The following is a 12,861-nucleotide window of genomic DNA, read 5'->3' as shown; positions in this document are numbered from 1 at the left end:
CCCTATGCGCCCCAAGCACGCAGCAGCTTCGTTATTGAATGAAGTGGGGCCGTGGGCCCTGCACAGCCAGCTGGCGGGGCGGCAGGGCCGCCCACTCCAACGAGGGCCAGCAGTGCCCAACCTGGGCTTGAGCCCCCAGAGCGCGGACCCCCCAAGGGCTCGTGGGGCCCCAGGCTGCCCGCTTCTCCCTGGGGGACCTCGGGCTTCCCCTGTCCTCTGGGAGGGCCAGGCCACCCCTGGTCGTGCAGGGCTCCGAGTTTTCAGGCAGATGCTGGCTGACCACGAGGGGCCGGGTGTAAAGAGCTGAGGGGCAGGCCCCCCAGGGAGAGAGCGGCAGGGCGGGGCGCCGCCCTCAGGAGGGAGCCCAACCTGCCCGTCCTGCTCGTCCGGCTGCTGTCACCACGCCCCTGCAGGCTGTGCCTGCTGAACTGGTGTGGCCGCACCGGTGAGGGTGGCCTGGGGACCCCTGGGGTCCACGGAGGACTGGTGCCTTGGCCACCAGTCTTGGGAGCCTGCTGTCACTGTCCCCCGTGTCCTGGGGGAAGTGGGGACCCTCCTGGGGGAGGACGAGTGCGTGCCAGCCGCAGTGCTGACTGGTGGCGGGGCAGGGCAGGCAGGGCCAGCAGGGCCAGGCGGGGGCCGTCCTGCAGGCGGCAGCGGCCTTGGCACACCACCCTGTGGGCCCTGTGGGGCCCAGACTCGAGCCAAGGCCCTCGGGCTCCTGGCGACGCTCCCCACCTGCCCTGCCCGGCTGCTGCTCCCCATGGGGCTGGTGAGGGTGAACATGCCGGGCCCAGAGCACCCTCTGCCCGAAAAGCCTCCAGAAGCTGGAGCAGACTGACCAGCGCGTGGCCGTGGCTGACACTGGCACTCTGCGGGGGCTGAGGCTCGCACAGCCTTCCTCGAGCGCAGGCCACTTCCACTTCCCTGGACCCGGCCTCCCGGCCTCCGGGCCCGGCCAATCAGAGGGCAGCCGCCAGGGACTGGCCCCTCCAGGAAGTGCAGGCTCCCGGCTCCCTCCGGCTCCACCTTCCCTGCCGCCTGCCGGCTGCCGGCACTGCCACCCGGCCCTCATTGAATCGGGGGCCCTGGCTGAGTGGCGTCCAGCTGCGCGGGTGCCCGCTCCAGGACCCTGAGGTAGGCTGGCCCGTGCCCTGTCTGAGAGGTGGCTGGGATGACAGGGGACGCTTTGCTGGGGACTCCCAGGGCAGGGCAGGTCCTGCAGCAGATGTCCCTGAAGTGCCCCAAGTGGCCCCAGCCCTCCTGCCCCGGGTGCCTTCCTGGCCCCTGGCCTCTGCTCGTGCGTCTCGGTGGAACCAAGGCAGGGGGCCCGGTGTCGGACCCGCGGGCTGCAGGCCAGAGAGCCAGGGGACGGCCGAGGGGCCCGGGACTGTCCACTGAGTGGCTGTGTTTCTCCTCAATGCCTGGGCTGTCATGGGCCAGGTGGGGGGACTGGGCACAGCGGGAGGTCGTGGAGACCCCTCCAAAGCCCAGGCCCACCCCGACCTGGGTCTCCCAGAGCGGGGTCTAGCTCCTGGGGCTGGGGCCGGCCTTCCCCACCGCCCGAGGGGCGGCCATGTGGCCGCTCCCTGCCCCTGCCTGGCAGGTGGCTGCCGCTGGGTGAGGCGGACCGCGGTGGGCGGCCCCCAGAGAGGCAGGCCCCTGGCCGGAGAGCTGACGCAGCCATCTCTGTGCGTGGGGCCTCAGCGGGCCTCCTCTGGGCGGTGGGAGCAGAGCCCAGAGACGGCCAGGGGCCGGGGCGCAGGCACCACCCCCACAGCCCCTCCCCGGGGGCCGGGCCGGGCTCCCCTGTAGGCGTCCGGCCACCCTCCCCAAACAGCAGGGCCACTGAGCCTGACTCAGAGCCTCAGAGCCAGCCCCGCGCAGCTGCCGGGCGACTGTTGCATCACCGGCCGGCCGCCGGAAGGACGGGCCGGGATGGGAGCGGGTGCGGAGTCGGGGAATGAGGAAGTCGTGGGGCCGTGCAGGTGGGAGGGTCCGTGCCAACACGCTGCTGACCCCAGGCTGGGCACCAACCTGCGGGGGGCTGGGGCCTCCCCCCCCCCCTGCCCCTGCCGACGGGTCCTGCCAGCAGGTGGCACGGGCACCTCCTGCCCGTTCAGCTCCGTGGTGGGAGGCGGCCGCCCCTGCCAGCTCCGGCCCCACGGTACTCGGGGTATCTGGGTGTCCAGCAGAGGTCAGAGGGCCATGGTGCAGAGGACAGTGTTTTCTTAGATACCACCTGTCCCTGGAGTCCCCCCACCCCTCCCCCGACTCTTACCTGGGTGGCTCGGGGAGAGAAAGGCCAGGGTGGCCAGAGGGGTGGGACCCAGGTGGCCCAGGAAAGGCCGGGGACGGCCACCCCGAGGAGCTGAGGGGCTGCTGTGCCGCTGCCCACCGGGGCGGGAGGGCGGGGGGAGGCCGCACGCCTCTCCCAGCCACCCCTGGGCCAGCGAGTTCCTTGCCCGGCCCGCAGCGCCCGCCCCGGCCCGCAGGGGGCGCCCGCGCGGCCATGTCGGACTACGAGAACGAGGACGAGTGCTGGAGCGCCCTGGAGGGCTTCCGGGTGAAGCTCGTCGCGGTCATCGACCCCGCGCGCATCACGCCCTACCTGCGGCAGTGCAAGGTGCTCCACCCCGACGACGAGGAGCAGGTGCTCAGCGACCCCAGCCTGGTCACCCGCAAGCGCAGAGTGGGTCAGTGCCGTCCTCCCCGACCGGCCAGGGGCCGGCCCCGAGGGGCTGCTGCTGCCGCCACCGCTGCTCACCCGGGTCCCCAGCACCTCGGCGCGAGAACGGGGAGCCCCTGCCACCCCCTGGCACCTGCTTGGGGCGCTGGGCACCCCCACGCCAGCCGAGGCCGCCGAGGGCCAGGGGGCCAGCAGCGCCCCGGCCCCGCTGCAGCCCCAGAGCCCGGGCGCGTCCCAACGGCCCCGCGCGGCCCCTCTGGGTTGCAGGTGTGCTCCTGGACATCCTGCAGCGGACCGGCCACAAGGGCCACGTGGCCTTCCTCGAGAGCCTGGAGCTCTACTACCCCCAGCTCTACAAGAAGGTCACGGGCAAGGAGCCCAGCCGCGTCTTCTCCATGATCATCGGTGAGGAGTGCGCGCCGCGTGGGCCCCGGCGGGCTGGGGGGATGGGGCAGCGCAGGCCCAGGCCAGGGGGGGCCGGGGAGCCAGGGGCCCTAGGGAGTGGGCGTAGGGGTGGGGCCAGAGGCTCCCCCAGCCCTGCCCCGTCTGGTCTCCTGGGGATATAATGGGGGTGCGAGAAAGTGACAGAGAGAGGCATGTCTGCTGGCCGCTGCCGTCCTGTGGCTCCTCCAGAGTGGTGGGGGGAGCACAGTCCAGGGCCTGTGCTGCCCAGGAGACCGTCTGACCGGAGAGGCCAGGGGCCTGTGGGCCCCAGCAAAGGCGACGCAGCGCTCTCCTGGCCCTGGAGCTGAGTTCTCTTCCGTCACAATCGAGACCACGGCAGAACTGAGGACAGGGGGACGGGTGCCACCCGGGCTGCCCCTGTCTGGGGGGAGGGGCGTCAGAGTCTGGGCCCGGTTCCCTGACGGGAGCAGCTGCACTCAGAGTCGGCCTGGACCCCAGGAGCTGCCGTCACACCCGGGGCCCTGGGTGTGGGGGACCCCCGGGGGTGCCGGGCACCGTCTGACACGAGCCCGGCCCGCAGACGCGTCTGGGGAGTCGGGCCTGACGCAGCTGCTGATGAGCGAGGTCACGAAGCTGCAGAAGAAGGTGCAGGACCTCACGGCCCTGCTGAGCTCCAAGGACGACTTCATCAAGGAGCTGCGGGTCAAGGACAGCCTGCTGCGCAAGCACCAGGAGCGCGTGCAGAGGCTCAAGGAGGACTGCGAGGCCTGCGGCCGCGAGCTCAAGCGCTGCAAGGACGAGAACTATGACCTGGCCATGCGCCTGGCCCGCCAGAGCGAGGAGAAGGGCGCCGCGCTCATGCGCAACCGCGACCTGCAGCTGGAGGTGCCGGGGGGGGGGGGGGCCCCCCCCCAGGTGGGTCGAGGTGTGGGGGAGGGGTGGGGGCCCACTGACGGCCGCCACCCGTCCTGCAGGTGGACCGGCTCAAGCACAGCCTCATGCGGGCGGAGGACGACTGCAAGGTGGAGCGCAAGCACACGCTGAAGCTGCGGCACGCCATGGAGCAGCGGCCCAGCCAGGAGCTGCTGTGGGAGCTGCAGCAGGAGAAGGCGCAGCTGCAGGCCCGCGTGCAGGAGCTGGAGGCCGCCGCCCTGCCGCCCGGCGCCCCGAGGCCCCCGCAGGAGGCCAGGCCCGACAAGGGCAGCCCCTACATCCAGGTGCTGGAGGAGGACTGGCGGCAGGCGCTGCGGGACCACCAGGAGCAGGCCACCGCCATCTTCACCCTGCGCAAAGACCTGCGCCAGAGCGAGGCCCTGCGCACCCGGGTACGCCGCCGCCGTGGGGGTGGCTGGATGCGGCCGGGTGGGTGGCGGGTCTGCCCTGGGCTCCCAGGGCGCCTGCAGGAAGCGGGGCGCTTGCGGGTGGGCGGCTCCTCCACACCCCTACCTCTGTCCCCCCCTCCTGGAGGCACAGCGGGGCCTCAACCCGCCCCTCACCCACCCTCCCTGGGGCGGTCTGGACCGACTGCTGGCCTGGAGGCCCAGGTCTGGCCGGGCCTGCGGGACTCCCGCAGCCGGCAGCACGGGGCCGTGGGCGGAGGGTGCAGCTGCCGGTCCCCGCAGTGCTCGGAGGAGAGGGAGGTGTTCGAGCTGCAGTGCCTGGCCCTGCGGAAGGACTGCAAGATGTACAAGGACCGTATCGAGGCCATCCTGCTGCAGATGGAGGAGGTGGCCATCGAGCGGGACCAGGTACGGCACCCCCACGGTGGCAGGGGGCACTGGGCGGGGGGGGGCCGGGGTGTGGGGCGTTTGTTGTAAAGAATAGTACATGGCTGACTGGGCTGGTGTGGCTCAATGGATTGAGCGCAGGCCTGCAAACCAAAGGGTCACCGGTTCAATTCCCAGTCAGGGCGCACGCCTGGTTTGTGGGCCAGGTCCCCAGTAGGGGGCGCACAAGAGGCAACCACACACTGATGTTTCTTTCCCTTCCCCTTTCTCTAGAAACAAAAAATCTTTTTTTTTTTTTTTAAAAAAGGAATATTACACAGCTGCTCACAGTTGCGATCTTGACACCAACCGCAGCCGAAAGTCACCAGCCCGTGGGCGGGGCAAATGGGCGCAGGTGTCCCAGGCAGGCGGGGCTCCGGGGGTGCCCGGGGTGCTCAGGGGCGACTCTGCAGGTGGCGTGCGGAGGCTCCTTATCTCCTTCTCTCTCCCGGGCTGCCCACACGTCCCCTCGTCGTCGTTTGCAATCCCGGCTCCCCGGACCCGGATCCCACGAGAGTGGAGGAGGCCGGGCTGGTGGCCGTGCTGGGGCCGGCCCGCCCAGACCCCCGCTCAGACCCAGGGCCCCCCCCCCCCAGGCCATGTCGTCGCGGGAGGAGCTGCACGCGCAGTACGCCCGCAGCCTGCAGGACAAGGACGGGCTGCGCAAGCGGGTGCGGGAGCTGAGCGAGAGGGCCGACGAGCTGCAGCTACAGCTGTTCCAGTGCGAGGGGCGCCTGCTGGCCGCCGAGGGCCGGCTCCGGCAGCAGCAGCTGGAGATGCTGGTCCTGGTGCGCCGCCCGGGGCCCTCGGGAGCAGGCGGGCGCCCCCTGAGCCCGGAGGAGGAGGAGGAGGGACCCCCGGACAGCCTCAGCCTGGCCTGGTTCGGCCACTGCCCCCTGGTGGCCCCGGCGGGTCCCCAGGCCTGCCTGAGTGCCCACCAAACGGAGCTCACCTCCAGGGGCTCAGGGCCTGGCAGGGGGCTCCGGGGGTGGTGAGGGGTGGGGAGGGGCCTCCCTGGAGGGCGGGCCGCCCGGGGCCCCCCAGCACACCCACCGCAGCCCATCCCCGAGGCAGTCCCGTTCCCCCGCAGCCTGCTGACCGGCCCCCCTTCTGTGACTGCAGAGCTCCGACCTGGAGGACAGCTCCCCCAGGAACTCCCAGGAGGTGAGCACGACCCCTGGGTGGGCTCCCGGCCGCAGCCCCTGCCGGACCACAGCCCCACCACGTCCTGCAGAAGCTCCAGAAGCTTGGCCGCCGGCCGCCAGCCCTGGGGGGCTGGGCCGCCCCCTCCTCTTGGTGCCCCGCCCGGCCGAAGAGCGGCTGGGGCCCAGAGGCCCCCTGTGTGGCACCCACCCCGGGCCCTCATGGGGGCCTCCCTGAGGGGCCCTGGCCTGGCTGCACCTCGGGGTCCCTGAGGAGCTGGTGCAGAGGGTGACAGCAGCAGGGCAGCCACACTGTCCTAACCGGCAACCCTCTCTCTCTTTGGAAGCTCTCGATCCCCCGGGACCTGGAGGAGGACGCCCAGCTCTCTGACAAAGGTGAGGAGGGGGCATGGGTGCCACCCTCGGCCTCCTTGTTGCCCGAGCTGACGCCAGTCCCCACCCTCGGCACACGCAGCCCCAGGCGGCTGGCGCTCCGTCCCGCTCACCTTCACAACTGCACCCCCTAAGTGGGGGCACTGAAGCTGGGGGGTCCAGGCAACCCCCTAAAGCCCCCCAGCGAGCAAACGAGAGCCCCATGCAAACCCCGGGCCCAGGCCTGAGGGGTCTGTGTCCCAGCTCCGCCTCCAGTCTGCAGGCCGGAGGCCCCGCCCCCACTGGGCTGCCTCTCCAGCAGGACTCTGCGGGGAGGTGGCAGTAGCCAGTGCCCAGGTGTGCCTAGGCGTGCCAGGCTAGGAAGTGGGCACAGAGTGGGGAAAGAGGGGCTGTTGCGGCAGACGGGGGTGGGGGCTTCAGGTGGCAGGAGCGGGAACCCCCCTCCCTGACTGGAGACTGGTCTGGGGCAGCCAGGGTGTGGCCCAGGGGTGACCTGGGGCCAGGGGCACGCTCAGAAGGTGGGTGTCAGAGCCCCGGAGGAGCCCGTGCTGGGCTGGGAAGGTGGGGGTTCGGGGGGGACACCACAGGGGATGCGTGGGAAGCCAGAGGACACTTCCCCAGCGTCAGGCCTGACCCCAGCTTCTGAAGGGGACGAAAGAGGAAGAAGGGGCACCAAAGGGAGAAGTGGGCCGGGCAGTCTGCTGCGGCCCGAAGGCCGAGCCTGAGGTTGCCGAGCCCCGCCGCAGAGGGAGAGGCGGCGGGACCTGGAAGGCGGCTCCAGGGGTGGAGGCTGAGGAGTGGGAAACCAGCCCCAGGCGGTTGCCTGGGCCCCTCCGATGTCCCTGAGACTAGAGTCCACGGTCCCCCGTCACACCCAGTCTAGGGGAGCCCGCCTACCTGACATCCGAGGGTCCTGAGCCCTGGGCCCCTCCAGGCCCTGGCACATTTGGAGGGCTCCAGCTGCAGCAGCACCCCAGCCCCACGAGGAGGGGCCAGCCCATCCCCGTGGGAGCAGCCCTGGGGGGGCACCCTCCCGGGAGGGAGGAGGGAGGAGGGAGCCCCCAGGCCCCATCTGTACCCCGGGAGCCCTGGCAGGGTCCAAGAGAGGACGGCGCAGACCTGGCCTGGCAACCTCAGGGCTGCAGAGGCGGGTGTGGGCCCCGCCACACTGGGTCCCGGCAGGTGAGCAGGACCCACAGGTTCCACCCCTTTCCAGGTGGCCCGCCGGACCGGGAGAGCCCAGAGCAGCCCTTTGAGGCCATGCAGAAGGAGCGGCTCTCACTGACCCCCAATGTAAGGTGGCCCTGGGGTGGCCCTGGAGTGGGGAGAGGGATTCCTACCCTGGACGCCTGGGGATGACCACAGGGGTCTCTGCCCTGCCCACGGGCTCTTGGGAGGCAGTGTCTCCAGCAGGAGGCTGAGCCCCCTCCCCGCAAAACGCAGTCAGTGGAGGCGTGGCCTGGGCAGTGGGAAGCCTGTCTCTCGCGTGCTAGCGGATAACCTCCACCGCCCGCGAGCTCCCCTCAGCAAGGGGACAGAGGAACCCTAGCCCGGGATGCCGCCCACGCGCTGGGTCTTCTGGTCACTTGAAGGGAGGGACCCACACCCAGCTCCCTTCACGGGGTGCTCACGGGACGCAGGCGGCGGCCAGCCAGTCCCGGTGCAGAGCTGGTGCAGCAGCCTCCCATCTGGGCCGGACCGCGTGCCTCCCGGGGGCGGGGCCCACGCGGGCGCAGGCGGGAGCCTGACTTTCCCAAGCCTCCCTCTGCAGGGGGCTGGTCTGAGCGGCGGGGAGCCCCCCGAGAAGGAGCGGCGGCGCCTCAAAGAGAGTTTTGAGAACTACCGCAGGTGGGCCCACGTGGGCGCTGGGCTGGGGGCCGGAGGGCGTGCGCGTGGGCGCTCCCCGTGGGCAGCGGCGCTCATCTGCGCCCTCGGCTCTCCCGCAGGAAGCGGGCGCTTCGAAAGCTGCAGCACGGCACGAGACAGGGGGAAGTGGACTGGGAGAACACCACGGGCAGCGACAACACCGACACCGAGGGCTCCTAGCGGCCTTTGTGCAGGAGACCGGCGGCACGGACCAGCCGCTGACCGGCCAGGAGCGGGCGCCGCCCCGTTGGGCCGCCGCCGCCTCGGTAGCCCGTTTCACGTCGGCAGATGCACTGTACCACTTACCGGCGAGTTCCACCTTTATGTAACAACGCGCACGCATGAGCAGTGTGAGAAACGCAGCTCCTAAATAAACGACCGCCGCGTCCGATGATGACCTTACTGGCGCGCACCTTCCCACCCCTTGTCCGCCCGCGCGCACCTCCCGCCGCTAGGGGGCAGCAGAACCCGCTCCGGCAGCCCGCCACGGGCGTCGGGGGCGGGTCGAGGAAGGTCGCTTCCGCCGCTGCCCGCTTCCAAGATGGCGGCAGCGCAGCCTCAGGTCTTCCGGGTGAAGGCGAGGCGGGGTGGTTGGGACCGGCGGGAGTGATGTTGCGAGCGGCGCTGTGCCGCGTGTCGACGCTGGTGAGGCGTGCGCGGCCCCGGGGGCCGGGTGTGAGGCAGCTATGGGGGTGCGGAGCCCGCCGGGAGGCCGCGGGGAGAAGACGGGCGTGGGACTGTGGCTGGCGGCACTCGAGCTCCGAGCCTCGGCCCAGGGCGGCGCACTACCAGCTCGTCTACACCTGCAAGGTGGGCGCTCGCGCGTGCTGGAGGCGGAACTGGCGCTGAGCCGCGCACTAGTCGGAAGCGGCGCAGGGGACATCCCGTGGAAGGGTGAAGCTATTCCTTTAGGGGGCGGGCCTTCTGGGAGAGGGGCGGGGCCACGCCGCGAACGACGCCGTTGGGGGCGGGACATTCATGGAGAGGGGTGGGGCTACCCCTTACGGGGCGGGGTCTACAGGAGTGGAGCTATTGTCGGGGGCGGGGCCTTCTGGGAAGCAGCTGGAGCTATCCTAGGGATGGTTGCTTCTGGGGGCGGGGTGGGGCGGGGCCAACCGGAGAGGGATGCTGTCCCTTAGGGGGAGGGTCCTCCTGGGAGAGGGGTGGGGCTATCCCTTAGGGGGCAGGACTTTCTGGGAGAGGGGTGGGACAGGCTCTTGGGGAGGGGTGGATTTATCCCGGGGAGAGCAGGCCCTTAGAAAGAGGGCTGGTCCTGCTGTGGGGTGGAGCTAAACCTCGTGGGAGGGGTCTTTCTGGGAGGGGCGGGGTGGGGCGGGGCTTCACCTGTGTCGTCTCCGTGTGTCTCTACCAGGTCTGTGGGACTCGGTCCTCTAAGCAAATCTCCAAGCTGGCTTATCACCAGGGTGTGGTCATCGTGACCTGCCCTGGCTGCCAGAACCACCACATCATCGCAGACAACCTGGGCTGGTTCTCTGACTTGGATGGGAAGAGGTGAGGTCACCTGGGCAGGGTTGAGGGAACAGAGTCTGACCCCTGACCCTCCCCCTGACGAGGGTTAAAGAGCCCCCTTCTCCAGCCTTACCAGTAGCGGAGGAGCCATTGCCTTAGAGTACAGATAAACCACAAATAACCTCTGCGTGAGTGCGCCCCAGGCACGGGGCGTGTTTTTATGTGCAAAGTCTGCCCTTGCTCAGTCCGCTTCAGCCCTGCTGCACTGCCTGGCCTGCCCCCCCCCCGAGCAGGCAGGACCCACCTATCTGCCAGGCCCACAGGCCTCCCCTAAAGTGAAGGGTCAGACTCCGGGGACTTTTAAAGCGACGACTTCCTTTCCTTTTGGGTTCCTCCTTTCACCCTGCGAAGATATTCTGGTGCTTGTCACGCCCCTGCCCTCTGCTGGTTGACCACACCAGACTCGAGGGTTCGTGTGAGGTGGTGTGGGCGGGGCCCCGGGCCCGCAGGGTCAGCCTCACCCCTCCGTGGGAGACAGTGGTCAGGAGCCTGCGGCCAGTTGCTCTGGACAGTCCAGTTCGGCTCCTGAGCGAGCACTGTCCCCTGGGAACGGGACAGCAGTAGCAGCTGCTGCTGGGGGACGTGGAGAAGGCCCGCAGGCAGCGGCCCTGGCTCCGACGCCGCACCGGTGCGGGGACCCTGCCTCCTGGCCAGAGCTCGATCCTCGGGTGCCCTCCTGGGACCCAGGCACGGCACGGGCGAGGGGCCCAGAGTGGGACGCCGCCTCCCTCTCTCTCAGGAACATCGAAGAAATCCTGGCGGCCAGAGGGGAGAAGGTGTGCCGAGTGGCCGGCGACGGGGCCCTGGAGCTGGTTTTGGAGGCTACGGGGGCCCCCAAGTCTACCGCTGCTCCGGAAGGGGGTGAGGACCAGGACCCCACCCGCCCTGGCAAGACGGAGCCCGGCTGACCTGCCTCTGCCCTGGAGGGGGCGCTGCGCCTCTCGCCCCTGCCCGTTTCCCTCAATAAACAGACGTCACTTGCCGGCGACGGGCCTCGGGCCCTCCTGTTGTCCCAGCTCTGGAGTCAGAAGGGCTCATGGGACCCCTGGGGCAGCAGGGGGACCCCTGGCCCACTGCTGCCACCCCACCCAGGTGACCTGCCCTTGTGCTTGCCTGATGCGGACCATGCCCGATGGGAAGGGCTGGACGTGGGGTCGGACGGACCCCTCCTGGCAGGTCTGTGGCCCTGGGTCGGGGGGGGGGGGTCCCTCTGCCCCTGTGAGCCTCAGCCTTCCGGTCTGCCTTGTTTGACTGTGGCACACTTGTAGTGCCATGCTGCCGGGTACACGGACGGGAAGAGCAGACGGGACAGGCACGGGGTGGCTCCGTTGTGCCCACAGGTCTCTGGAGAGAGGCCTGGGAGGGGCAACCAGCAGGCCACGGTTCTTCCCGGGGAGCGGGGCCAGCCCACGCTGCCTGTCCCGTCCGTCTGGCCGGACCCAGAGAGGCCCCACAGACCCCCTCCGTGCCACCTGCCACGCCCTGGACACACCGGGATGCGGGTGGGCTGGCCAGCCGTGGTGACGAGGGCGGTGGGAGCGGGGCCGCCATCTGACAGGCGGGGGCCCTGAGCACCCCACATGACCCCCGCCCCAGCCCGGGGCATGCGATTTGTCTCGCGACCTTGTTTGACTGCCTTCTCAGGATGTTCCTGTGTTTATGGAAGTGTGTTTATTTCCAGAAGTGTTCTGGGCCGTGTGACCTTAACCGTGACTCACCAGCCTGTCTCTGAGATCCCGGCGGGCTCCGGCTCCTGATTGCCGCCTCGCCTCGTGCAGGCGCTGTGCTCTGGGGCGTGGGCAGCTCGCGCTCCGCCCGGATTACCCCCTGTCCTCCCCCTGGCAAACAGCCCGCTATTATTCCCTCCCTCCTCCCGGGGCCTCCTGGGCAACTTCCAGAGCCGACTCCCTGCAGCCTGTCCGCTGCAGCCCCCGCCTGCCCCTCCACAGATGCACTGGGGCTGTGCGGGGACCGGCTGGCTTTGGAATGCTGGAGTTGGGGGGGGCTGGGCCTGGACCTGGCTGCCTCACTGCCCTCGGAGTTGGGGGGGGTCTGGGGAGCTGGCTGGACCTGGGAGGGCCACCCAGGGCCCTCCCGGCATGGACGGAGACACAGGCCTGCGGTTTGGATGTGTGTCCACCGTGTCTTTCTTTTTGTGTCCTGATGCTGGAGCCTCTGGGCCCAACTGCGCCCCACTCCACTGGGCTGGTCAGTTCCCAGGGAGGTGACAGACACCCACAAGCACACCTGGGCAGTACCCTTCTCTGGAGCTGCAGGTGTTCCTTGTGCCAGCCCGTCCCGGGCTGGCCAGGCTCCCATGCATGATTCCCTGCCCACCTCCCAATCCACCTGCAGCCTCCCCCTGGCCCCGTGGCCTGGTGTCCCCTGCTCTTGGGACCTGTGACAGTGTCACCATCTCTTCAGTGGGGTGTCACCTCCTGATCTGCGAGCCACACCGCACTGGAGTGACAACAGACCCTGCCTTGTCTATGTGGCCGCCTCCAGGCTCCTGCTGGCCTCCAGCCTGGTCCCAGAGCTCCTCGGGGCCTTCTCTGGGTTCTGCCCCACAACCCCCCATTATCCTTCCTCCCCCAGCTCTCATCAGGACCCTCTGCAGAGGGTCAAGCCAGGGAGTCGTGTGTCTGGGGACGTTCAGCAGGGAGTGTCACGGTGGATGGTCAGCTTCCTGCAGGGCTCCTCGGGGCCTTTCAAGTGCAGACCGGGCAATGGCCACAAGAGGGGGGTGCCCGGTGCCCCTGCCCACAGGGTGTGCTGGTTCCGGGGCATCGAGAACCATCGGTGTGTTCCGGTGAAAGCACCCCAGGGCCCCTTTATCTCAGGAGGCACGGTGACACCACATGGGCCCCTGAGTCTCCTTCCTGCCTGCTCCCCTCCCCTCCCCAGTGCCACCCTCCCCTCTCTGGGGCTCAGCCCCCCAGAGTCATGGGGGGGGTGTGTGCATGGAGCAGAGGGGCTCCTGGCCCAGCGGGTCATGGTGAGGGGTGCGCAGGGCCTCCCTGCTCGGCACCCACACCCCATCAGGGACAGTGCCGCGCAGAGTGTGTGTGTT

General features: G+C 69.9%; 2 protein-coding genes across 3 annotated transcripts; both read left to right on the top strand.

The window, feature by feature from the left end:
- The first annotated feature begins 2,486 nt into the window (after positions 1 to 2,486).
- Positions 2,487 to 8,652, top strand: CARD9 (caspase recruitment domain family member 9). Its single transcript, XM_028516017.2, has 11 exons — positions 2,487 to 2,696; positions 2,957 to 3,094; positions 3,675 to 3,979; positions 4,069 to 4,419; positions 4,717 to 4,842; positions 5,457 to 5,648; positions 5,983 to 6,024; positions 6,350 to 6,398; positions 7,612 to 7,688; positions 8,167 to 8,243; positions 8,342 to 8,652. The coding sequence occupies exons 1-11, from the start codon at positions 2,513 to 2,515 to the stop codon at positions 8,439 to 8,441; spliced, it is 1,641 nt and encodes a 546-aa protein (XP_028371818.1). The 5' UTR covers positions 2,487 to 2,512; the 3' UTR covers positions 8,442 to 8,652.
- On the top strand, positions 8,626 to 10,775 carry DNLZ (DNL-type zinc finger). 2 transcript variants are annotated; one of them, XM_028516043.2, is made up of 3 exons: positions 8,757 to 9,071; positions 9,634 to 9,773; positions 10,531 to 10,775. In XM_028516043.2, exons 1-3 carry the CDS (start codon positions 8,871 to 8,873, stop codon positions 10,697 to 10,699), a joined length of 510 nt encoding a protein of 169 aa, XP_028371844.1. In that variant the 5' UTR covers positions 8,757 to 8,870; the 3' UTR covers positions 10,700 to 10,775. The 2 variants fall into 2 exon arrangements, with proteins under 2 accessions (XP_035878320.1, XP_028371844.1); XM_036022427.1 differs by lacking the exon at positions 9,634 to 9,773 and having other exon boundaries at positions 8,626 to 9,071; positions 10,531 to 10,666.
- The last annotated feature ends 2,086 nt before the right edge of the window (positions 10,776 to 12,861 follow it).

This window comes from Phyllostomus discolor, chromosome 3 (assembly GCF_004126475.2).
Source record: "Phyllostomus discolor isolate MPI-MPIP mPhyDis1 chromosome 3, mPhyDis1.pri.v3, whole genome shotgun sequence".
NCBI classification, from domain to species: domain Eukaryota; kingdom Metazoa; phylum Chordata; class Mammalia; order Chiroptera; family Phyllostomidae; genus Phyllostomus; species Phyllostomus discolor.
This window is presented reverse-complemented; position numbering and strand designations above follow the sequence as displayed.